This window comes from Camelus dromedarius, chromosome 29 (assembly GCF_036321535.1).
Source record: "Camelus dromedarius isolate mCamDro1 chromosome 29, mCamDro1.pat, whole genome shotgun sequence".
NCBI classification, from domain to species: Eukaryota; Metazoa; Chordata; class Mammalia; order Artiodactyla; family Camelidae; genus Camelus; species Camelus dromedarius.
This window is the reverse complement of record NC_087464.1, coordinates 2,416,356-2,443,648: the sequence shown is the minus strand read 5'-3', so window position 1 is coordinate 2,443,648 and position 27,293 is coordinate 2,416,356. Positions and strand designations below refer to the sequence as shown.

The 27,293-nt window shown below is 36.2% G+C and overlaps 1 protein-coding gene across 5 annotated transcripts in view; it reads right to left on the bottom strand.

Annotated features, from left to right (window-relative positions):
* The window catches only part of UBE3A (ubiquitin protein ligase E3A), a 77,535-nt gene that overhangs the window by 29,526 nt on the left and 20,716 nt on the right, over positions 1-27,293 (bottom strand). For 2 of the 5 annotated variants that reach the window (XM_031440441.2, XM_064480495.1), the window contains exons 2-4: positions 22,264-22,327; positions 19,519-19,638; positions 16,251-16,295 (exon numbers count right to left, since the gene is read on the bottom strand). In XM_031440441.2, coding sequence (XP_031296301.1) covers positions 16,251-16,295; positions 19,519-19,538 — 65 coding nt within the window. In that variant the 5' untranslated portion in view covers positions 19,539-19,638; positions 22,264-22,327. Of the gene's footprint in view, positions 1-16,250; positions 16,296-17,798; positions 17,870-19,518; positions 19,639-22,263; positions 22,328-27,293 lie in introns of all 5 variants that reach the window. The other 3 variants (XM_031440444.2, XM_064480496.1, XM_031440443.2) reach the window with 2 other exon arrangements.

The following is a 27,293-nucleotide window of genomic DNA, read 5'->3' as shown; positions in this document are numbered from 1 at the left end:
ACACAGACACACACACACACACAGTGCTTAGGACATAGGATGACACACAGTAAGCACGATGTGTTAGCCAGTATCATTACTGTTACAACTGTTATTACCATCCTCACAAGTCTATGAATTAGCTGCATTAATCCTCACTCTGCTGATGCTCAGAGCAGTCACATAACAAATCAGACATCTAGTTAGAGAGTTGAACCCAAGTTTGACTCCAAAACTTGGGCTTTTAATACCACTGAGGGTACATTTAATATAAGAGTAAGCCCTCTATTTGATCTGCTTCTCTGCACCAAGACTTAGATGTAGTAGCTAGACTGCTGAGACAGGACTGAAAGGAAGCCATTGCCAGAACCTCCATGTTACCAGTGCAATCACCCACGACCAGCAGTTTTCTTCTTTCCAATGACACCTTGGATTACCTGCGTACAATTCTGTATCCCCATCTAATTTAGAGCATATAAAAAAGCCTCTAAGTTGGGAATGTGTATACTAATAATGACATTCTAGTAAATGACTGGTACAAAATTAACCCCTATACACTAAAAGCTGCCAAATCATAGCTCATGGATCAAATCTAGCAAGGAAGCTGTTTTTTATAGCTTGCAAGCTAAGAATGATTTTTGCAATTTTAAATAGTTGAAAGAGTCTGTAAAAGAACAGTATTTGTGACACATAAAAATTTCACGAGACTTAAATTTCAGTGTCCACAAAGTCTTATTAGAACATAGCCAAGTCCATTCACTTACATACTGTCTACTGCTGTTTTCACACTACAACAGCAGAGTTGAGTAGTTTAACAGACGGTACAGCCTGCAGAGCCTAAAATAAATACCACCTGGCCTTTACAGAAAAAACTTCCCAACTCTTAATTTAGACTGTGCTTTCTGCCCTCCAGTGACACTTTCATCCAATCACATGGCCTTCTCACTCTTTCTTTTCCCTCAGCAAATCAGTGCAGTAAAATGTATAACTTTCCCCAAGTACGATTTTTTTTAAAAAGAAAGAGGAAAAAAGAAAGGTAAAGAAGGGATGAGGAGGAGAGAAGAAGAAAAGAAAATGAGATAGAAACATGGAAAGAAATGAAGGGAGGCCTTTTCCCTACTGGGTCCCTTTAGTGACACCTTACCTGCCATTCAAAACTATCAGAAGAGGGGCCGTGGCTTACTTTCTATAATTTCCTCACACCTCACTGACTTTTCTTCTATTCAAAAAACAAACCAAATACTTTATAATGTATTATTTTTTTAAAAGGAGGATCTTTCTCTTATCAAGGTCATGTCAAGCGAGACCTTCTAGTGAGAGAACTCTCAATGCCCTTCAGATTACTTACACATTTAAAATAGACAATAATACTTTCCACTGATTTCTTTTATTTCCATGACTGAATCGCTGAGACAGCCCTACAAATAAATGTTCTATGGGATAAATCAAATATGGAGGGCCAGGGTTACTCTAGAAAACCTGGCAGAAGTCTTTTAAAAAATGGCTTCACCTTAGGGGAAAGTGTACTGACGTCAGCAGTCAACTTGGAAACGTACAGGCAAAAAGACGGACTGATGAAGAGGAGGGCTATGTGATCAAGCAGTGTAAATACAAAAGGCAAAGTCTAGATGACAGGCCCACAGCATCAACTGTCGAAGTCTTCCAGCTTTCCTACATGTTTGGAAGTTTTCAAAATAAAACACTGTGGGGAAAACAGTTTCCACACTGTAACTTCCTAGAGAGTAGATCAGATGACAGAGGAAATGGTTTCAGCCACCAGTGACAGAAAAAGGAAAATCAATTCAGTATCATCAATGGCACTATTACCACATCTGTTGACTTTAAACCTGTTTTTGTAAGTCTAGTACTTAATTAAAATACAAACAAACAAAACCCTATAATGATAAAAACAAGAGTTATATGCTGACCATACTATAAACAGCAGCTTAATTTGTTCATCAAGGAAACAAATATTAGGAAAGTTTGTTTAATGTTCCTAAACCAATGGCAAACCACTGGAGTTAGAACCACTGAAATGGCTGCCAACAATGTAAGAGATGGAACTTGAAACAGATCTTAAACTGAACTTAACAGGCAGTTGGGAAATCAACAATGAACACAAGAACGAAGACGAAGAAATAAAAATAGCAACTGTCAGAAAGTGAAGATACATCAGTGAACAATGAGCAAATAAGACTGGAATGACTGGAATTAGAATTAAAAACAATAGAACACAGAAGAAAAAGTAACTGTGACATGCAACATAAAAACAGTAGATGAAGTACCAAATAATAAAAGGAGATAAAAAGGCAAAGATCAAAAGAACATGTGAATGTTAAGTAGAAGGACTTTAACTGAAAATGAAGATGTGAGGAATCAAGGAGCCACAATAAAACATAAAGGGCCCAAGACTTGTATGATCAGTCTGTGAAGCTTATAATCACTGCCTACCCGTCCTGCGGGTAAGCGGAAAGCCTTTGTTTCTTCTAGGATGTTGCCTTCGTAAACACTCCATTCCCCCTCCCCCAAAGTTTTATTTAATGTAAAAAAAATTGTAAGAATGATCAATGGTATATCCTAGATAGTATTAGGCCTTACAGAAATAGATCTCACAAAAAAAAAAAAAAAAAAAACCCTATGACACAGCTATGTTCAGATTTAAGGTTAGGTCTGTTACAATGGAACTGAGTGAATTATTAGATTATTTCAATTGCGAACTCATTACCATGATCCAATCAACAGACAATAACTATAAAACAGGAAAGTTTTTGTGAAAACTTTATTTAAATTGATATATTTTACTGTTAGAAATATGTTTACTGTAACAATAACCCAAGTATTCTTTTACTGACCTTTATAATCTCAATGCCCAGAGAGTTTGTTATATAGTGCACACAAAAATTGCAGATCTAAACATTTATATAAAATTATTCACCTTTAAAAAACTTTTTGTTTTTTAGAAATGTCACATTTTAGAGTGAAGTATAATAAACAAAAAACAAAACATAAACACCCACCTCCCTCCAATTAAGAACTGAAAGGGAAAGGAATACAAAGTACACATTAGCATTAATGTAGAGCAACTACCAATTCTCTGTGATGATCTTGAAATATGGTCTTTGATTTTTAATTCTGATTCAAAGATGGTCAAGACAGAACGTATTCCTTGACTAATTACACACTTGAGTGTCTACCATGAACCACGCAACAGACTGTAAATTCTGTGATAAAGAGGCAGCTGGCTGACCAGATTTTACATTCTAGATATTTGGATCACTCTTACAAAATCATCTTTTTTACAGGGTTTAGGAAGCTGAGAAAACTCTGGGGTTGCTAAAAAACTTAAGTTTTAATATATATTGTTGAGAAACACGTTGAGTTCTTTCTGTGTTTGGGTAAGAAAATCCTTAAAACTGATCTTTGAATTTATCTTAAAGATTATTTAATACACATCAGAATTAGCTTTTTATAGGTGATAAGTAAGCCTGTAGGTATATTTCTTCTAGCATATGGATTGTCGAATCACTAAATTTATCTGAACAAAGATTAAAAAGCTAACCCACTAACCAGAAGTAACTTCAGCAAGACGGAAGAACAAGAAGCACCAGAACTCAGTCCCCCACAGAAACACTGACGTACACGTGGTCCCAAAAGCCTTTATGAGGGTATCAAGACCAGTTAGAAAGCTGCAGTACCCCAGGTAAGCTGAAAGCCCAAACCAGCAAGGCACGCATAAGAAAGCTGTCTCCTGTCAATTGCTTCAGCCTCTCCCCAAATTGGCACAGTTCACAATAGTGATGAGAAGCCCAATTTGCAGCTTCACCCTTGGGAACAAGAGAGAAGAATAATGTCCAACATTTCAGTTTTTTGAGGGAGTTGCCCAAGGTACTAGTTTCTGTCTTGCCTAACTCAAGAGAACTGAAGGAACCAGCATACACTGGATGCCCAAGGGCTACAGAAAACAAAAAACAGTTCCCTGGTTTGCTGTAGCCCCAGAGAACTTTAAGTGCCACAGAAAGACAAAAGAGAGGGCAAAAGACTATAAGCTCTTGAAAAAGAAACCAATAAATCTCTTCAACTGGGAAATTAAAAGCCCAAGTGTCCAGACAAACCCTTAAAAGGTTTTAGAGGGACCAGAAATCTCTAGCTAGGTTGAATGATGGTGATCTTCCCCTCTATGAAGCTAGTCCCTAAAGACTGGGAGAGTAGCTGTTTTACAAATGGAAAATCCACAGCAACAAAACAAAGCACATGAAAAACAGGAATCACGACCCAGTCAAAGAACAAAATGAAGTTCTAGAAAATGACCTTAGGGAAACTGAGACCTATGAATTACCTGACAAAAGATTCAACTTAATTGCCTTAAGGAGACTTGACTTACTACAAGAAAACACAGAGAAAACTAGATGAAATCATGGTGCATGAACAGGATGAGAATACCCACAAAGAGAAATATTAAAAAAAGAAGCAAGAACTCTGGAGTTGAAGAATATAATAAGTGAATTGAAAAATTTACAAGAGGGGGTCAATAGGAGTCTTGATCAAGCAGAAAAAAAGAACGAATGAACTCAACAGGCGAGTCATTAGAAATTCCTGAGTCAGAGGAAAAAAAGAAAAAAAAAAAAAAAAAAGGAAAAGTGAAGAGAGCCTAAAAAGATTTATGGGACATCATCAAGCTGACCAGGGTATGCGTTAGGGGAATACGAGCAGAAGAAGAGAGAATGAGGCATATGCAGCTTATTTGAAAACCTAATGGCAACACTTACTTCCCAGATCTGAGGAAGAAACTGAACATCTAATTTTAAGAGGCTCAAAGGACTCCACCTAGGATGAACCCAAAGAGGCCCACACTAAGATGCATTATAATCAAACTGTCCAAAGTCAAAGACAGAAGAGATTCCTGAAAGCAACCAAAAGGGAAACAACTGGCCACGTCGAGGAAACTACCGTTAAACTAAGAGCAGATTTCTCACCAGAAACCTTATAGGCCAGAAAGGAGTGAGGTGACATATTCACAGTGCTGGAAAAAAAAATTACTGCCAACTGAAAACACTATTATCTGGCAAAACTGACTTTAAAAATGAAGGAGAAATAAAGACTTAGCATAAACAAAAGCTGAGATAGTTCACCATCACTGAAACTTCCTCAGAAGAAATGCAAAAAGGAGTCCTATAACTTCAGACGAAAGACGACAGACACCACCACAAAAGCATACAAACATGTACAGCTCCCTGGTAAAGATAAACTTACAGACAAGTACAGAATCCTGTAATACCGTAATGGTGGCAAGTAAGTCACTTTCAATTCACAGGGATTAAAAGATAAAAACATTTTTTAAAAACTCATCTACATGTTGATGGATACAAAATATAAAAAGGTGTGATTTGTCTCATCAATAACATAAAGAAGGGGAGAGATGTAAGGAAGTAAAATCTCTGTAACCGAAATTGTTATCAGTTAAAAATACATCATTACAACTATAAGATTTTATATAATTCCTATGGTAACCACAAAAAAAAAACCTATAGAAAGATGCACAAAAGAATCAACATACCACGACCAAAAAAAAAAAAAAAAAATCAACAAAACACAGTGGAAGACATCACGGGGGGCGGGGGGGGAACAAGGCATATTAAGCCCTTTCCTATCAGTCCTTACTTTAAATATAAATGGATTAAAAGCCCCCAATCAAAAGGCATAGAGTGGCTCAATGGATTAAAAAAAAAAAGGCTCAACTATACGCTGTCTATGAGAATTACTTTAGATATAAGGACATAAAACAAGCTGAAAGTGAAAGAATGGAAAAAGACATCCTGTGCAAATGATAACCAAACGAGAACAGGCATAGCCAAGTATGTATCAGAAAAAAATAGCCTTTAAGTCAAAAACTGTCGTAAGAAAAAAGCACACATTATATAATAACAAAAGCATCAATTCACCAGAAAGATATTACAATTATAAATATACATGCAGGTAACAGCACAGCACCAAAATATGTTAAGCAAACACTGACAGAACCAAAGGGAGAAATAGTAACATAATTACAGTAGGACATTTCAGTACCTCACTTTCAGTAATGTGTATCTCAATCAGACAGAAAAATCACTTAGGAAACAGAGGACTTGAACATCATACTAGGCCAAACGGACCTAAAAGACAAATAAACGACACCCCACACAACAGCAGAATACAGATTTTTCTCAAAATGTGTATTTTTTTCTTATTCTATTTAAATAGAATATAGGTTTATACGATGCTTTGTGATAGAAAAGTGGACAGGCTCATGTCACTTCTATGCCTGAACACCTTTCATTAGCTTCTATGTCTATCAGAAGAAAACCAAGGGCTTTTCAGCAGTGTCAAGGCCTTTCACTGTATGGTTCTGGCTTTTTGTTTCCAGATACATTTTTCAGCACATCTATTTCCCAATTCTGTATTCCAGTAATACTGAGCTTCCTACGGTTCAGAGGATTTGTTCTTCTGTCTTCCTTGGCTCTAGGTCTGAGAAGTTTCTCCTCCTGCCTAGAACGCTGTGATCTCTGTACTTTATACCCAATCATCCTCAAAGATTCAGCTTAGGTATCATTTCTAAGATCACGATGGCTGCTCCCACAGTATCCTGTACCTGCTCTCAGTACACCTTTTTATTACAGCCTATTAACTGCACAGTAAGCTCCCTGAGTCACATGATTTAATAACTTATTTAGTTATGTTCTCAGAACCCAGCAAATTTCAGAGCCTCAATGAAGATTCTTCAATTTCTCTCCCAATATTATTTAGATAAGAGTGTCAATTAATCTTACCTTTTTCTAGTACTTAACCATGAAAGGAAACAGATGTCAGGATACCTCTCAGTTTCTTAGCTATATCAGAAGCATACAAAAGAATATGCAAAGGCTCAATCTGGAGAACAAGAACATGGTATCAGAACCCGCAGGAGAGGATCTTGAAAAGAGAAGAGCTATCTTTATTTGACTGAAGATATTTGTACCTCTTACTTCAGAATGTATTTTGAGATGTTATTTAATCCTTAAATGCTTTTAAACACATGTAAATATATTTAAGTTGTAAGTCATATAGAAATATTTTCTCCCACTCCATACAGAAAATAGTATCCAAACTATATCTCAATTTCTAATTGCTGGTTCCACATGTAAGGAGCTGGGAAGTCACTACTCCAATCCAGTAAAACAAGTAAAAAGCTGAAGAGACTAAAAAATTAACAACTCTTCCTGGATCCCTAAGGGAGGAACATAAGCAAACTGTTGCCTCTAAGGTCGCTGCTTACTGAAGCAGTTTCACAAGCAGGAACCTGTGACAGGATGGAAAAACCCACACTGCACTGACAAATTCTTAGACGCTCAGCATAGGGAAGACTATAGAGTTAAAAACTCTAGGGGCACCCAGTCCTAGGGGAGCCCCCACAATTTTTATGAGACTTACCCCAAGAAAGTTGACCAGGTTCTCACAGCAAGTACTGGGAAAAATCCCCTCATGTTTCCACAGCAGCGAGGGGAAAAGGGAACCACGCTGAGACACACTAGAGTCCTTTGCTCCTCTTGACAAGGCCGTCCTCAGGTGAAACTAGTTTATCAGAGCCTAACCTACTGGGATATTATCAAATGCTTTCTTTCCCCCTTACATGTCACCATCACATCACTGAAGGCCTATTTACATCAATTCCAGCTATTACGTCCAGCTAATTAAGAAAAAATTATGAAGCATTCTAAAAGGCAAAAAGCACTATTATCAAAGACAGAGCAAGCCTAAGAACTAGACATGCCAGGGATATTGTAATTATCAAACCAGCAATTTAAACCACACTGATTAATATACTAAGAGTTTTAATGGATAAAGCAGATAGCATGTAAGAACAGATAAAAATGTGAGCAGAGAGATAGGTATCCTAAGAAAGAACCAAAAAAAAAAAAAAAAAAAAAAAAAGAGAGAGAGAAAGAGATCAAAAAGACTATAATAGAAAGAAAAAAATGTCTTTGATGGGCTTAACAACGAACTGGAAACAACTGAGGAAAGAATCCCTGAATCTGAAGCTGTTATCAACAGAAACATCAAAAACTGAAAAGCAAAGAGAACAAAGACTAACAACCATAGAACTGGCTATCCAAGGACTGAGGGACAACTATAAAAAGTGTAACACACATAATGGAAATACTAGAAAAAGAAAGGACCACCAGAAATATTTGAAACAAAACAGAAAGCACCACCACCAGACTGAGAAAATGTCCCCAAATTAATATCAGACTTAAACCACAGATCCAGGAAGCTCAGAAAACACCAAGCAGGATAAATACCCCCTCAAACCCTATACTTAGGCATATCATTTTCAAACTATGGATAATTAAAGATAAAAGAAAAAAATTCTAAAAAAAAATACCTCAGGAGGAAAACACCTTGTTTACAGAAGATCAAAAATAAGAAATGTATCTAACTTCTCAGAAACCACAAGGAGTAAAATGAAATACTTAAAGAGTACTGAGGAAAAAAAGAACAGAAAGAAAACCCAGCAACCTAGAATTCTGTATCCTGTGAAATTATTCAAGAGTGAAAGAGAAATACTCATTCAAACAAATAAAACTTGTCAGTAGGCCTGCCTTGTAAGAAGTGTTGAAGGTTTTTTAGAGAAGGGAAATGACAAAGATCAGAAACTCAAATTTACATAAAGAAAGGAAGAGCACTAAAAAGGAGTAAGTGAGAAGTAAAATAAAAATGTTTACTGTTCTTAATTGAAATAGCAGATAAGTTTGTTCAAAATAACAGCAACTATGTATTTGGTTACGAATACTTACATGTATGTGTACACATGCTTATATATAAGTAAAATGAATGACTGCAGCGGTAGGAGGGAGATACTAGGGTAATCTTGTTATAAACTACTCACACTCCCTGTGACTTGACATAGTCCCTCTGACGTGATACAGACTTATTTGAAAGTGGACTAGGATTAAATATAAATGCAAATTGCAAATTCTATATCCACTGAAAAAAGTTAAAATGTAGAATAACTGATATGCTAACAAAGGAGAAAAAAATGGCATCATATAATATACTCAAGTAAAACCACAAAAGGCAGAAAAAGAATAGAAGAACTAAATAGGAACAAAAAACAAAAGCAACACATAGAAAACAGTAGCAAACATGTTAAATACTAGCCCAACTATATCAATAATCAATTCAAACATCAATGGTCTCAATGCACCTATTAAAAGACAGAGATTGTCAGAGTGGATCAAAAATCTAGATCCAACTATACGTTGTCTACACTCTAAATATAAGTAGAAAAAAAACATAAATACAAAACAGAAACAGACTCATAGACACAAAATACAAACTTGTGGTTGCCAAGGGGGCGAGAGGTGGGAAAGGAAAGACTGGGATTTCAAAATGTAGATAAACAAGATTATACTGTATAGCACAGGGAAATATATACAAGATCTTATGGTAGCTCACAGAGAAAAAAATGTGACAATGAATATATGTATGTTCATGTATAACTGAAAAATTGCTCTACACTGGAAATTTGACACAACATTGTAAAATGATTATAACTCAATAAAAAATGTTAAAAATAAATAAATAAATATAGAAAAAATATGTACCATGCTAACAATAATCAAAAGAAAGCAAGAGTAGCTATATTAATTTCAGCCGGAGCAAACTTCAAAGCAAAGTCAGTTATCAGGGTTAAAAAAGGGCATTAGAAAATGATAAATGGGTCTACTCTCCAAGATACCACCATCCTTAATGTGCATGTCACTAACAACAGAGCATCAAATTACATGAGGCAAACAGTGACAGAACTGCAAGGAAAAATAGATGAATCCACTGTTACAGCTGGAGGCTTCAAAACCCCTCTATCAGGAATGGGCAGATCTAGCAGGCAGAAAATCATTAAGGACACAGAATCAATAGCACCATCACTCAACTGGATGTAACTGACATCTCTGGACTACTTCATCCAACAGCGGATTACACATTTTTCCCAAGCTCACATGGAACATTCACCAAGACAGACCCACACTTTGGGCCATAGAACACACCTTAACAAACTCAAAAGAATGTCTATACTCTCAGACTACAATGGAATTAAACAGTAACAGAAATATACCTGGAAATCTCAAAACATGTGGAGATTAAAAAACATTTCTAAATAATAAATCAAAGAAAAAAAATCGCAAAAGGAACTAAAAAATATTTTGAACTAATAAACACAACTTATCAAAATTTGTGGGATGCAGTGAGAAAGCAATGTTTAGAGGGAAACTTGTAACATTGAATGCATTCATTAGAAAAGATCTAAAATCAATCATCTAAGCCCCACCTAGAAAAAAAGCAAATTACATCCAGAGTAAGCAGAAGAAATAATAAAAGAGCAGAAATCAATAGAACTGAAGAAAAGGAAATCAACAGAGAAAAATCAACAAGTCAAAAGCTGGTTCTCCGAACAGATCAATAATAAAATCAGTAATCCTCTAGCCAGGCTGATTAAGGAAATGAGAAGGAACACAAATTACTAACATCAGAAATGAAAGAGGGCACATTGTTACAGATCACATGGGCATTAAAGGAATAATAAAGAAATTACTATAAACAAATCTATGCTCACAAATTTGATCACCTAAATGTATGGACCAATGCCTTGAAAGACAATTTGCCAAAATTCACAAGAAGAAATAGACAACCTGAATAGCCCTGTATCTATTAAAGATATTAAATCAATTTTAAAAATTCTAAAAAATAACCTTCCAAAACAGAAAGCACCACCACCAGATGCATTCACTGGTGAATTTCACCAAAAATGTAAGGATGAAATTACACCAATTCTCTACAATCTCTTTCAGAGGACATTAGCTATATTGCCAGTCTATGCTAATAAAAGGCTTACCTCTCCTATCAAATGATACAATGCATGTGCAGTACTAAACACAATGGCTTGTCATACAGTAGGTGCTCAAGATGTCAGGTATCATTACACAAGTTGTGTGTGTGTGTGTGTGTGTATATATATATATATAGAGAGAGAGAGCGAGAGAGAGAGATGTATATATATTTCATATATAAACAAACTGTTAAGTGTATCAGATCCAATATGATCCCAGAAAATTCTCCTACATTTCTGCAAGGGAACTGAAAGGTAAAAATAAACATTTTACATAAATGTAGTAATTTCATTCTTTCATACAATAGGTATTTACTGACTACCTTTTGTATGGCAGGCACTCTCATGAGGCTTCCATGCTAGTATTAAATAAGCCAGAAAACAAAGAAATAAATATGAAACCAGTAAAATGGTATTAAATCCCATGAAGTACAGTAAGGGGAATGGGGAAGACAGAATACACCCACCCTTTGATGAAAGTTGGTCAAGGAAGGCCTCCCTGATAAGGCATCATTTAAGAGCTCTGAAGCAACTGAGAAAAGAAGCCATGTGGATATCACAGAGGAGGGTCACCGAAAATAGGCACAAGTCTTAAGAACACCAAATGTAAGGGCAAGAGCATAAAGCCAACGTAGACAAAGATGGGCAAGACAAAATGGAAAGGTCACAGAAGTAAAAGGAAGCTCATAAAGGGCCTTGTAGACCTTTTGATTTTACTTTGAAAGAGATGGGAAGCCTTTGAAAGGTTTTGAGCATACATAACCCAGCTTAACTTCCATCTTAAAAAGATAACTCTGGCTGTTACATAGAAAACACATTGTAAGGGGTAAGGATGGAAGCAGCAAGACTACTGGGGAAAAATTTCTTTCTTTTGGCAAAAGATGATAGCTTTAATCAGCAATTGAGAAAGGAGTAGTAGAGGTGGAAATGGTGTCGTCTTTTTTTTTTTAAGTTGTTGAATTATCAGTATTTTAAAGGTAGAGTCAATAGGATTAGCTGCTAACATGACTGAGACAAAGAGAAATCAAGGATGCTTCCAAAGTTTTGGATAAACTACAAGATAAAAAAAGAGTTGCTACTGATTAAGATGGCAAAAAAAAAAGACTACAAGAGAAGTAGAGCTGAGAGGACGAAAAACAAGAGCTCCATTTTATTTTGGATTTACGTCTGAGACACAGACACACTGGATACCTGAGTGTACAATTCAGACTCATGCCGGAGTTGGAGATGAAACTGAACAAGTGGTCACAGTATATGTGGTAAAGCTCTCACCAAGAAAGAACAGGCAATGGTTGCCTGAAGACTGCATCCTGGGTCATTCCAACATTCAGAAAAAACAGGCTCGCTAAATACTGAATCATAAATCACTTGATACATTTACCCTTGATTCCTTTATTTTAGTTACACACCTGAAAATGTAGTCTAAATGTTAGAGATAAGGTTGAGGAGTAACCATCAAAGCTAAGAAATCTGAAGTTACTAAAAACGGCTTTGAAATCACTAAGAAAATTAAAGAGTCTAAATTAGTATGTGCAAAAAGACTACTAAATGCTAGATATAAATTTAAACAAAGTCCAATACAGGTAATACATGTAATTGAATACAAAGATCTGGGCTATTGCGTTAGTTCTATTTCTAGGCTAATCTGTAAATTACCACGCAGCTGTTAAAAACTTTGTGTTTTTCTGCACTCTACATAATAAGTAACACTAAAAACTTCAAAAATCAAACAGGTATATTCTTTAATTTTATATAAATTACTATTTAAAATGTACTCAAGGTGTTCCCTAGTTAAAGGATGTCAAATGTAAATGTATCTCAAAGTGCTGGAAAAAAATTATGTTTTAATAAAAGATGTTGCCATTAATCAAATACCCTAGCTAATTCTTAGGTTAAAAACAAGAATCCTTCATTACCTATTTTATAAATCAAGACCCACAAGATCAAGGTAGAACAAATCTTACTAAAAGCACAGCCTGGTCACGATTTCCATAAGTATAGGAATTTGCGAAATTGTGGCAGACACGAAGATTCAGAACTATATTCTCACTACTATGAATAACACTTCAGACACCTCTGCCAAGACAACATGGTGGATCTAATTTTCTGTTTCCTTCTACCTTAACATGGGCAAGTTAAACATATGACAGCTTGCCAAATTCAACCCACGACGTAACACCAGAGTCTCACCTGGAATCTTGTGACAAATATCCTGTTGTGCCTCACATTCTTGCCATCCCTGGTTTTTACTACAGAAGGTAAGCCTCATCTATCCTTTTCCATTCTTTACTCTGGATTCACCCATCTAATTCACCCACCTATTCCACCGAGATTTCTACAAACACATTTATGATACAGGCTGTCCCCTGTCTTCAACTGCTGTCTTCAACTGCTTTATATAATGGTTCCTCAACCTCTCAGCCTTCTCTAAAGCTGACCTACCCTCTAAAGCATTTCTTATTTTGCAACCCTTTTATGCGAAGGTTTCACAGACAACTCAAACCATTATCCTTCTAGTTCCTTATATTAAAAATAAACAATGCCCATCCTCCCAAACAAAACAAAACACAACACAACAGAAACACAACTTATACTTGTAAAACTCATATTATCTATCTTCTACCTTTCCTCTCTGTACTGGCAAGTTATACCCATATAATAAAGGCCCTGTTATGCCCCAGTTATATTGTTGGCATGGTGACTTTAATGGCCGTGTGCATGATCTATCCCAACACTCTAGCCTCAAAATACTCGACTTTCTTTGCTTAGGAGTCCCTTATCTCCTCTCTATTTCAGCCAATCACTACCTTAGGCATATCAGACACCCAATCCACCTCTGATCATTATCATCTATCCTTTTAAGAGTTTCACTGAACTATCTATTTGACCCATCAGGCTTTCTGTAACCAACACAACACCTTCATCTGGCATCACAACCTTTCCAACAGTGACCATCACCAATGACACATAAATTCAACTACACCCTTGTTGACACTCTATGGACACGCCACTTCCCATCTGCTCTAATATCCAGCCCTGAAACAACATGCATCTTCAACTATTAAAAAGTCATTAAACTGCAAGTATGATAAGGTCTCTAACTTGAGCTAGCTACTCAAGCAGCATAAAACTCTCAATAATATTTGGTCCACTTCTTCATCCATTGACTCCAATAACTTTCCAAGTTTTCAGTCTTTTCAAATCCCCTAACCAAATTCTGTGTTCCACAAAAACATTAAAAAATGTTTCTTAAAAAGTTACATGGTCACAAAACTACAATGAAATATCACCTCATTCCCATTAGGATGGCTACTACAAAAAAAAAGGTAATTCCAAGTGTTGATGAAAATGTGGAGAAATTGTAACCGTTGTGCACTGTTGGTTAGAATGTTAAATGGCATAGCCACTGTAGAAAATAATATGGAGGGTCCTCAAAAAATTAAACAGAATTAGCATATGATCCAGCAATCCTACTTCTGGGTATATACCCAAAGAAATGAAAGCAGAGTCTCAAAGGTATTTGTACACTGCAGCATTACTCACAATAGCTCAAACAGTGAAGCAACCCAAGAGTCCATCAACAGATGAATGGATAAAAAAAATAAATGTTACATACATACATACAGATTATTCAGCCCTAAAAAGGAAGAAAATTCTGACACATGCTACAATGTGGATGAACCCTGACATCATGCTACTGAATGAAATAAGTAGCAAAGTAAGTGAAATAAACCAATCACAGAGACAAATACTGCATGGTTCTATTTAAATGAGGTAAGAGTAGTCAAAATCATAGACAGAATGGTGGTTGCCAGGGGGCCGGAGAGAAAGGTGAACGCGGAGTTACTGTTTAATGAGTGTAGTTTTGGTTCTGAAAGATGAAGAGTTATGAGGATGATGGTGGTAATGACTGCACAAAATCCGGATGTACTTGATACCACTAAATAGTACACTTAAAAATGGTAAAGATGGTAAATTTTGTCACCTGTATTTTACCCCAAAAAATAACTGAAAAGGTTACAGGGACACATCAATTTAAGAAACAGATTTTACAGTCATTTCATGGAGATGTACAATGTACATCAGCATTTTAAAGGATTTACACCATTTTCAGGAAAGAAGCTTACATTTCCCAAACTTACTTAATAATCAAACCACATTTTCAAGAACCTAGTATCATCTCAAAGGACACAGAAACAGTGGTGCGGCAGAACTAAATGACTGAGAAAATTGATAATCCAGGCACTAACGACTTTGACTTCCCCACTCTTAGCTACCAACACATTGAACATCGCATATCCATCTTTATCGCCTTCTAGTTTCAGATGAGGGTCTTTGCTCTTATTCAAAAGCAACTCCCTACACGTATATTCTTCATTCCAACCTTACTACCTCAAACAGCTTGCTTCAATAATTACCATCTCTCATATTATCTTAAACTTCTTAATATCTCACCACTAAGCACTGAAGTCTTCTCTATTTCACTTAATGAATATTTTTCTTTAATCCAGAAAACTTTACCTTGAATTCCTAATATACCACTGCCCTTGTTGTTAAGGCTCTCACTGACTGAAATACTGAAGCCCTGGTCACCACATGGTTTCTCTTCAATCATATCTCCCTCCTGCCAAAGTCATTAAAAATATACGTCTAACAAGGTTACTATCTTCTACTTAACAAATTCTTTACTGATTCCCAAATGCCTATGAGAGACAGGCCAAGGCCCTTCATATAGCATGCATGCACTGTGCTGCTTTATAATTTTGCTCATGCTTCTGCCTAGAAGTGCTACCTAACTCCCAGTCACACTTCAAGACTTGACTTAGCCTTCCTTGATCAGCCCTATTTCCCTGCCATCTAGACTGGTTCCTGTTGCATTGGGCACCTGAGTGCCCTGGTCCTCCATTACATTCACGTCCCATCCGAGTGTCCTTTTACCGTAACGACTGAAATGATTTGCTTCTGGGTCTTTCACACTGAGTAGACTGTAAATTTCTGTAGTTCAGAAACTAATCTTACGCATCTTTGTATCCACAATACAGCACCTTGTACACAGCAGGCACTTAATAAATGACTGTTACACTGAACTCTTTCCTCCTCTCTCTATTTCCCCAAAACTGCTAGGTGAGCAAAAATACTAAGAATCCAGGGGTATGCAGTTATCTTTCCAGACAGAAATCTAGTAATTTATTACCAAGATTTAGAGGTATTTATTTGGTATGGAAAATATTAGACATGTGTGTCCTTATCTCTCAGTTTACTTTTTAAAGTATTATTCTCTTTTAACTGGAAAGTATTTTCAAATCATGTGATACCACTTAAAGCATCTAGAGCAACTTACAAGACACCACAGCCTCAATCAAGTCACACTTACATTCGGCTAGCTTCAATGTCGTCAGACTGAGATTCTCCTGATGATCTGTAAAATGCAATTGAGAAAAGTTAAGCAACATATTCCACAGTCCCCAAAGGGGCAGACATGTTATTTCTGGAAGACAAATTTGAAAACGAGATTTAATCTTTAACAGTTTTAAAAGTAATCAAAGACTGACGTGAGAAAAAAGTGGTCAGATCAGATTGCTATACAATACATTTATTTTAAGGGCTAGACTAATAAAAACTCAGTTCATTTTTTTAAGGAAAGGAAACTATAAACACTCTATTTATATACCAACATACAAACCAGTATAATAAATCATAATTGTTCACAAAGTCAAATATTCATAATAAAAACTTACAACTACTGAAACTTTCTACAGCCAAGTATTGGTCATCCACAATATCAAAGGTATTCACTAGTATTCAGTCCCAAATTTTAGATGAGGCATCAGTAAACTACTGCCTGGAATGACAAACTAAGGCCTGGGTCTGCACCTGTTTTGGTAAAGTTGTACTGGCACAGAGCCATGCTCACTCATTTACATACCGTCTACTGAGAGCAGGGCTGAGAAACTCCAACAGAGGGTTGCAGCCCACATCTAAAGTATTTACTATCTGGCCCTTTAAGAAAAGCTTGCCAACCTCTGCTCTAGAATAATTCAAATTTAAATCTAATACCCTTAGTGAATTTTGAGACACGTAAATTAGATTTACCATTCTGACCACGATTATCTTGGTTCAATAATGAAATTAGCTTTCCCTGTAAACACACTGGTAGGAGGTACTACATATGTGTCAAAAACTGTACCATCCTGGGGTGTTAAACTTTTACTGTGGATAACCGTGAATTAACTTTAGTTATAAAATGTTGTCAGTTATTTTCTACTATTTTTTAAATATACTGAAGCTATATTAAAAATTCTAAATATGCCTTTTATTTTCATTTTGGAACATGAACTGATTTTGCCTACCCTACCACGCTGTTAAAAAATAAATTCCTGTTACTCTATTCACTTTTATAACCAGCATCAGTCAATATACATTAAGATGAATCAATATAATACTGATTTCTCACACTTTCAATTCACAAAATATTTTTAGAGGTCAAATGGTTAATTTTCAAAATGAAATTACAAGCACTTGATTTCTAAATTTATCACTGACTTGAGACTTCAAATTTTGAACAACTTTAACAAAAGAATCAAAATCAGAGCCACCAGGGGAAAAAAAATCTGTGTTCCATATTTCTAAGCTTTTAAAAAAACTCACTTCTTTATCAGACTTTCAAAATTACCCCTCATTGCAGTGGTCCAAGGACAAGAATGTAAAAAAAAAAAAAAAAAATTAAAAAGAGTCCAGCAGCTCAAATATTTATTTTGGATCTTCTCTGCAGTATATTTACATTTTCAATTTTGCACAAAATTATATTAGAACTAAAAATTGGGGCATGCTGGAGGTGGCAGTGACTTGGCAGTGACACAAATGCAAAAATTTCACTCCACCCTCTCCCCCAGGGAGCAAGCAAATCACCTTTGTGACACACCTGGTCTCCACCAGCCTTGTGGGTAAGTACCCCAAGATTGCTTCCAAACTTGTATCTCTCAGACAGAAGAGCTAAAAAGTGATGATAACCCCATGTACCAGCTGACTCATTTTTGAAAGTGCGACCCTCCAGCATCAGATGTCATACTGTAAAGGAGGCAGAGCAGGCTGGCAAAACAAAAAATAAACCTGCTGGCACTAAGGGAAGAGAGGCAGATTAGAAGCTTTCAAACACGTAGGCAGCAACTTTCAAAATTAACAGGGAAAGAGAGAGGGGGGAAAAAATGAGGACACAATGACAGGGAAATTAAAACACTACTGCAAAAAGGGAAGACACAAGCAAGAAGGGAAACCAGTCTGAGTCTCAGAAGCACAACATGTAACTACTGTAAAGTTTTGAGATTCTGAAATGGGACAGGTTAAACACATTAAATGGTGACTACATTCTATTTCCCAGTGTCTGTTCCCTAAACAAGAGGCTATGTAAACATTAGCATCAAAATGTCTTCAAATTACTGTAAATATACTATACTATCATTTAATAGTAACAATATTAAAATGAGCTACCAAAAACCACTTATGGTCAGACCAAGTAATTTAAACCAATTCAGTCAACAAGAACAGAAGAGTAAAAAAAGGATTAAAGAGGTATTCCCTTAAAACAATCTATCCTAAACCATGTCTCTAGAACATGGTTAGCTTAAGTTGTTTTCTACTCAAAACGGAAATTGTTTTTCAATCAAGAGAGAAGTGAGTATACACAGAACTAGTGGGAGCACTTACCCTGCAGTGAGTAATAAGTAATAGTACCTGCCAGAATAAATCTCTAGTCACTATGCTTATTGTATTTTGTCCAGAATACTCTAAATAATTTACCAAAGGTTGGTCAGGATTCAAATTCTCAAAATTTTAAAACATCTAACATCTAACAATAGTTTCTAAGCTTTATTTAGCCCCTGAAGAGTCTATTCTTTACTATCAAGCTCTTGAAAGAAAGGATTCAACATACTTGGTAATTTTACCAACTTCAGGACACACAATCAAAGGGGAAAAAACTGAAGAACTGTTAACATAGGGTAACCTAAAGTTTGTCAGAATAACAAACTGGAAAAGAAATTTTACAAATGAAATAATAGGCAAGTAACATTAGAAAATAAAGAATAAACTGTAGGCCTTGATTTAGATCACAGAAAATGTGATCACAAAATACCCACTAATCTGATTACTGCAGCAAGAGCTAGAAAATGAAAATGGAGGCTCACTTCCAGTAATACTAGGTGCAGCTTCTCTAGCCTGCAAGCCACTCCTTTCATCTCCACTCTAACTCTCCTGGACAGAAAAGTGTACTGGTTTTATTACCAAAGTTGTAAAAACTTCTAAAGGAGTGTTTAGTCAAAACTCTAACCACATAAGAGGCACACTTTTAAAGCATACTGACTTTTTTCATAGTTTTTATAAAATGTTCGCAATAAAATGTTTATTTTAAAACTTGAAAATTTTTAGAAATCCTTTCATGTTTATTCATACAGATAGGTCTGGGGGAAAGGCACGAAATACTTTAGGAAAAAGATTAAATGGAGAAACAGGTCAACTCTTAGGTCCACTATTCTTAGCAGTCAGTATTCCTGCCAACTATACATTTTCTTCAATTTTTTTTTTTTTACAGCACATATTTTACAATGACAGCCTTTTAAAGGCTGTAAAATAACATTCAAAATTACCTTTTACAAGCTGTGGCCATTCGGTGACATCAGGGTGATCACAGCTTTGAGTCACTGATTAAAAACAGGTTGTCACACCAGTCTAGCTGCTAACTTGATCTGAGCGTAGGTTTAATAACTCTAATAAATTAAACAAATCTTTAGTTAGAACACTTTAATATATTAACCCAATTCATTGTTCAAAAAATAATCTTCAAAGGTTCCAATTAAGTGTCAATGCAACGTTCATCAGGAGAGTTAATTACAGATACGCTTTTAAGGACTGTTTCCCAGCATTTTTTTTTCCTAAATGATTTCTTCACTTGAGAAAACATGGTAACGATCTCTTGTACTTTTAAGAAGTGTTAAAGTTTACAAAGCCCTTTGGTCAACAGTATCTTAAGTCTTATGACAACTTTGGCTCTACCTAATCAGGGCAGATACTACAAAAATAAATTTTTAAACAAGAAAAAGAAGTGAAAAAAACAAAACCAAACAAAAACTAAAAAACAAAAAACTAAGCAGCCTTAGAGTGATTAATTGACTTGCCCAAGATTTTAGTATTAGTGTTGAAGCCGGGACTAGGACTAAAACCCAGATCCACCAACTTCTAATCCAGAATGAGTATTTTGTAATTTTATTTAATTTTGCTACACAGTTTCATGATTTAAATACATGTAAATGAGCAAAGATTTAAAACATGGATTGAGACCCCACAATTATAGCAATAGTTCAAATGGGACAAACAGGGTTTTCCAAGTAGTCAAATGCTTGCTGGAATAGTTAAACACACACATCCCCCCAACACACACATACCCATATAAACACCAAGTCTAGTCCTATCTATTCCACATTTAAGTAGGGTGATCTAACATGAGTCAAAACCCCTTGGGTATGATGAAAACATGTTCTACTCTTTCTTAGTCATAAAATCACTAATGTCCAATTTCATAGAGAATGGTAAAATATGAAAACATTTCCTCCTCCCTCAACCTAGTATCTTTTGATCCCCTTACTTGGCCTTAGCTGAACTTTCCTGACTGCCATGGTGCACATTTATCAGGCATCCTAATCACACTGTAGTTCTGGCAAAGATACACATCTAAAATATCCCAGTATCAAGAGCTCATTTCCTGCAACTATTTTTTTCCCTTGATGATTTCCCTACCAAACTATATATAGGTCAAATCTGAAAAGCTAACTAAAGAAAGGTAAGAAAGTTAGGAGGCAGAAAAAAAGGACCCTTGATAGTTAACACCTTCCAGGTGGCAACAGACAACCACAGAAGGCGGTTAACAGCATGGATCCAGAACCCAATATAAAATAGCAACATATCCGAGAACCCCAAGTGAAAAGATGAAACATCAATGCTTGAGGCCATACCTCTGCAGCCTATGAACTTGGGCTTCAAATTCAAGTTAAGGGTGAGAGTTGGCCTAAGTATAACTTTAGGGGACTCCAATACAGGCACATTTCATTTTATTGTGCTTTGCAGATACTATGTTTTTTAGAAACTGAAGTTTTGTGGCAACCCTGCATCAAGTAAGGCTACTGACTGCATCTTTCCAGAAGCATCTGCTCACTTCATGTCTGTGTCACATTTTGGTAATTCTTGTAATATTTCAAACTTTTTCATCATTATCATATTTGTTACGGTGATCTGTGATCAGTGATTTTTGATGTTACTACTATAGTAACTTGTGAAGGCTCAGATGATGGTTACCATTTTTTAGCAATGAAGTATTTAAAGTATGTACACTGTTTTTGGACACACTTAATGGACTACAGGACAGTGGAAACATAACTTTTACATGCACTGAGAAACCAAGAAATTCATGTGACTAGCTTTATTGCATTATCTGCTTTATTGCAGGGGCCCAGAACCAAATCTGAAATACCTCCGAGGTACACCTGTAAGTGGGATTTATAATCCCTGGAAGAAATAACTCAATTTCCCAGATTTTCCTATCATAGGCACACGCTTCCTAATAAAAAGCTACAACATTCCTGAGGTCATATGGGGAAAAGGTAAGGCGCCCCTGAGATGAACAATGCTCCCTCTGGGGTTCTCATAAGACTAACAGTGTACATAGATTTTAAAAATCCAAACAAGTCTAACTTTCTAACCTAGAAACATAAAGTTAATGAGAAAGTTAAAATACCTTTTAATTAATTAATTGAGAGGAATTAATTCATTAAAGAGTTACATGTATTCTGAAAAGTACTGAGGCAAGTCCTCTCTTTAAGACCTCCTTCAAGACAAGACCTCCAGAGCAAACGGATTCCACAGCCGGTCTGGATTCAAGCCCCTGTTTGGTCACTTACTAGATGGAAAATCTTGGGCAAGTTACTTAACCTCTCTGAGCCTCAGTTTCCTCACAGGTAGAACTGAGGTAACAGTAGTATCTACTTCAGAGGGCTGTCATGAGGATGAACAAACATAAATTACTCACAACAGTGTCTGGCACACAGTAAGAGCCCAACAAGTGAAAGCTATAATTAACTCATAGCCTAACAGCCAAACGTGCCCCTCAATCCTCTTACACAATTATTTTCACTTCTTACGGCACACTATCCTCTTCCAAATTCTTTCAGAATCCCACTTAGATCCCTTGGTCTACTTGGTAGCACAGTGATTTAGCACCTAGCACAATGCTTTAAAAATGGCAGACACCCAAATCTGCTGACTACATTTGTCATTATTCTAACCAGGACATTAAGATACACATGCAATTTTGAATTCCAAAAAATAAAACAGAAACATACCATATTTCGCCAAACTTCTGAGGAGCTGGTGAATTCTAAAATCAGGCTCTTACAGATTTTTAACCTAAAATACAAAACACCTCACTCAATTTTTTTTCACAGACAACTGGATAAATGACTTTCAAAGATAAAATTTTTTTCTAAAATTTATTATAAAAGCAAATTCATTTGTAATATTTATAAATATCCAAAAACAAGCAACAAACACCCCTCCTGCTGTTGCCAGGATGCATGGGAAGATGGTTAGGCAGGCCCTGCGGCCTAAGCACTGTCAGCTGGCAGAACCACGTTTCCCACTCATCCACAGAGCTTACTGCTCGCTATTTCTTACTCTTCCCTCCCTCCAAAAGGGCTGAAAATATCTGAAAACTGTCTGACTACATGCTTCTAATTCCTTCAGATACCTACCATAATTGAGCTTTTAATTAAATTCCCTTTGCTGAGCATCTGCCATGTTAGGTACATACATGGGCAACTGCCCACTACTTCCTGAGCAGCAGCCTTGGACTCCTTTTGACCTGTGAATCTTAGGTGTCAGGTTGCTGTATTAAAGAAGATGTCTTCAAAGTATGTAGGACAATGCTGCCTGGAGTACCACAGGGCCTCAGTACATGGTGGGATTATTATTTCTTAAATCAAACATTTAATGTATCAAAACTTAACTGATCAAAAACCAAATTCTGAAGATTAAAGCATGCAAATAATCACTGTAAATTCTAACTTATTTGTACACTATGAGAGCATTTCTCAGTTGAACAGGAACTAAAGTCTTAATACATTTCTTTTTACTACATAGGAAGAAACCAAGTCCCCCAAATCAAAAAACCCTCCCAGCATCCTACAGGTTGATGGTAGAAAATGAATACACTGCACATCAGTATTTGTTTAAAAAGTTAACAAAGTTTTAAGACCCTAAAGGACTGACTCTCAAGCTCTGTCCTAACACAGGACTACCTGAGGAGGCTGTAAAACCAGGTACTTACCTGATATGAACCTCCAGAGACTGTGATCGGTACATAAAATGGGAGTTCATGAATCTGTAGTTTTTAACATACATTTCAGGTGATGTGCAAACCCCAAACTGAGAAACTCTGCCTCAGACTAGGAACACATCATCACAGAAGAAATATACCAAATCCATGAGGATACAGGGTAAGTAACAGAAACTGTAAGCATCAGAAACGTTAGCTGCACTCTGCAAATTTAGCCATCAGCACTCTTATACCAGACCTAGGGCCTTTGTTTTATTCATATCGATGTCCCTCTTCAACAGAAGGCTCAATCTAATAATCTAAGAAGTGTTAAACTAATCACAAGAAATGCCTATACCATCTACATCCACTTGTCCCTCTAACATTTTTCATTTATTCTTGAAGTAGTCCATCTGCCTACTCTCACTTTCTCTTCCCTCTCGACACACAAACATGCATGTATTTATTATTGCATCTGTTATGTCCTTTATCTCCTCTCCAATAGCCTACTTCCTTCACCTCCTTCTAACCATAAGTCAAACAATTTCACAGACTACCTTTTCTATCACTTTTTTATTGCGTCCACTCAGCAATCCTGTTCTCCTTTATGCCATGTTTACAGTGTCAAATTTATCTGAAAGCTACTCGCTAAAACTTGTCTTGTATATCTGTAAATTTCACAACTAACGACTATTTCAGTAACTTTCTTGCTTAAATTTTCCTGTCTTTAGGCTCTCCTCATTTTAGTCCATTTTGCAGTCAGACTAAAATTTTTAAATATTGCTTTCATACAGTATTCTCAGCATAATTCTCTCAACACCATTAACTCTTTACTGTGCCATTTCCTCATTCTCCTCCAACTACCAGAAAGACCTGAAAACCATTAGCTCAGATACTAACATACAAAACCTTTCATATACTGATATTTTCTTGCATAAGTCATCATTCCTGTACATTCCAAATCCTATGGCTCCTTAATCTACTTTATTTCTGCAGCATTTTACACCACCAACCTCTTCTCACCTCTCCTTGCTTCCATAATGCTGTACGTCCTTGTGTTCTACCTTTGACAGCAAGTAGGTCTTCTGCTAGTTCATCCTCCTACCCCTCATTCATGGCCACTCTCCAAGTTTCTATTACTAGCCCTTTTCCTAACCTAGAAATTTTCTGAGCAATGTCATCATTCATTCCTACAGCACCTCTCTATACTTAGGATCCCCAACTCCACATCATTAAGCTTCTATCTCTTAAGTTATAAGCCTGCTACTTTCAATTACCAATGGTACACCTGCACTTGGATGTTTCATTAACATCTAAGAATCAAACACAATTATTTCCCAAAATACTCCACCCTGAATGTGCCTAAATCTTGTTGTCCTAGTTACAGACTGAAAAAAAATGGTGCCATTCTTTATTTTCTCCCTCTTTATTTTTATTTAGCCTAACCACTGTTATGGGTTGATACCTGTTAACCTTCAAATTCTTAATAGTCATTCATTCAAAGAATGTCTACTAACTAAGACAAATACAGTGTTATATGTCAATTATCTCTCAAGTTTTTAAAAATGTCTACTAGATTTTGAATGCCTACTAAGTGGATGAAAACAGTGATAAAGAAACCAGACACTAATTACTTCCCTCCTCTAAAAAAGAGTAAAAAAAAAAAAAAAAAAAAAAAAGGTACCAACAACAACGAAAAGAAATTAGACAATCACTTATCTCCATATGATGGGAGAAATAGGCACAAATACTCAAAACCACAATAAATTAGATAACTGCAATTCACAGTTAAGTGCTGTGAAGAAGAATCAAGATAAGGTAAGTGCATACAGTATTCTGACTTAGCCTAGGAAAAAGGAAAAACATTCTTCATGAGATAACATAAACTGAGCGTTAAGGCATGAGCAAGGTTTAGCAGGCACACTGAGAAAACCCTTGTGAGGTAACGGTATCACTATTGGTCCAGTCACCCAAACTGAAAATTCTGAGTCATATTCTAAAGAGAACGCCCCCTCTCTTTCCAGTACAACAAACTGTTCACTCAGTGCTATTAATTCTACCTCAGAAATTCCCCCACACTCCAACACTTCCCCCAATAATTCCTTTGCTGGCTTTTAATTGCTTTCAGAGTAACATTTCAGATGAAACTGCACAATCTGGCCAAAACCTGCCAGTCCAGCCTCCTCTCAGATTAGACCACGCTTTTAGAGAACATATTTATCATTCATTTTCACACTTTCATTGCTTAAAAATGTTCACAGAATAAATTCACAGGATAAACATCCTACAAAAGAGGAACATTTTCTCTTAGGTGACTTGCTTTAGGTCAATTTAACTAGTAAATACAAGCTTAGGATTCAAACCCATCTTGTTAGATCGTAAAGGCCATCCTCCTTCCCAAACACTTCTTATACCCAAATCCTGTGAATTCTATCTCTGAAATATCTCTTGCATCCTTCCTCCCCCATGCAAACCAACAGTCATATTATAGATGTAATCTCATTTTCACCTAATTTCCCTTTAACTCTGCTGCCTTCCTAAAATCCCAAATTTGGCCATATCACTCTCATACTCAAAATCTTCTATGCTTTCCCAGTGCCCAAAGGATAAATTTCAAAGTCCTCATAGCACATGAAGCCCTTGCAACAGACCCCACCCATTCATACAAGCCCTACTGCCCACTATATGACATTATTACCAGGTACCTGATGATTTAGTCCCATCACTGGATTATAGGCTAACATATACTGGCCATCTGTATTTCTGACTTCAGTGCTTTTGTTTCTCAAGACACTTCACTCAGAAATACTTCTCTATCCTTTGCTAACCTTCATCTTGTGTTAAAAAATTTCACGCCCTGTTAAAAAACTCTACTCATTCTAGAGGCTGTATCTCACAGAGCTCTCTAACCTCCTCTATAAATAACCAGTCTTCTCTGTGTCGTACTGTATGTTCCTAATACTGTAAAATAATTCATTAGTTTCCACCCTTTATTATTTTATACCTTACATTGTAACTATCTGTATGCATTCCTCAGTGCTTTTAATTGTCAGCTGGTTCAGAGTAGAGCTCATTTTATCCATATTTTTATTTTCATAGTAACAGGGACTATGTTTTCTTGAAAAACTTTCTCTTTAAAAGAAGAAAAAAAAAAAAGGAATCAGTATCCATGGCCTGACAAAGGATTTTGAACTACCTCCAAATCATGGATGAACAAACAAAAGAATCCTTTACTTCCAAATTAACACAGATTTAACCCAATGTTAATTTAACAAAAGTTAATTTTGTTAAACATGTAAGATTAAACAAGAATATTTCATTTTCTAAAAGAACTATGTCTCTCTTCCAAGAAACTTCTTCTACCAGGCACTAAAGAATAGATCATTAAACAGTATAATTAAAATCAGTACAATCCCTTCAAAAAACTTCGACATTATCTACTAAAACTAATGTATGCATACCCTATGGCTGAAAAACTCCACTAAGGACACAAACAGAAACGAGTACATATATTCACTAGAAGACATTTAGTGGAATATCTGGAGTAGCAATATTCTTAGTAGCCCCAAACCAAAAATGACTAAAATGTCCATCAACAGCAGAATGAAAAACGAAATACAACTGACCCTTGAACAAAAGGTTTGAACTGTACAAGTTCACTTATATGTAGATTCTTTTTCAGTAAATACATTAATACAGTACCACACTATCTGCAGTTGGTTGAATTCACAGACGTAGATGTATAAAGTTCGAAGGGCCACCTATAAGATTACGTGCAAATTTTCAACTATGCAGGGGGTGGGCACCCCTGACCCCCCACACTGTTCAACGGTCAACTGTACTACACAGAAATTATAAGCAACCAAGTATAACAATGTGGATGAATCTCACAAATACATTATGTGAGAGAAGCCAGATACAACAAAATGTGATTGATTCTAATTATATAAAAATATAAAAATAGGAAAATCTAACCTATACTATTAGAAGTCAGGGCAGTGGTTACTCCTGGGGTAAGAGAGGCAGTGACAGAGAACACAGGGGCTTCAGAGGAGCTGG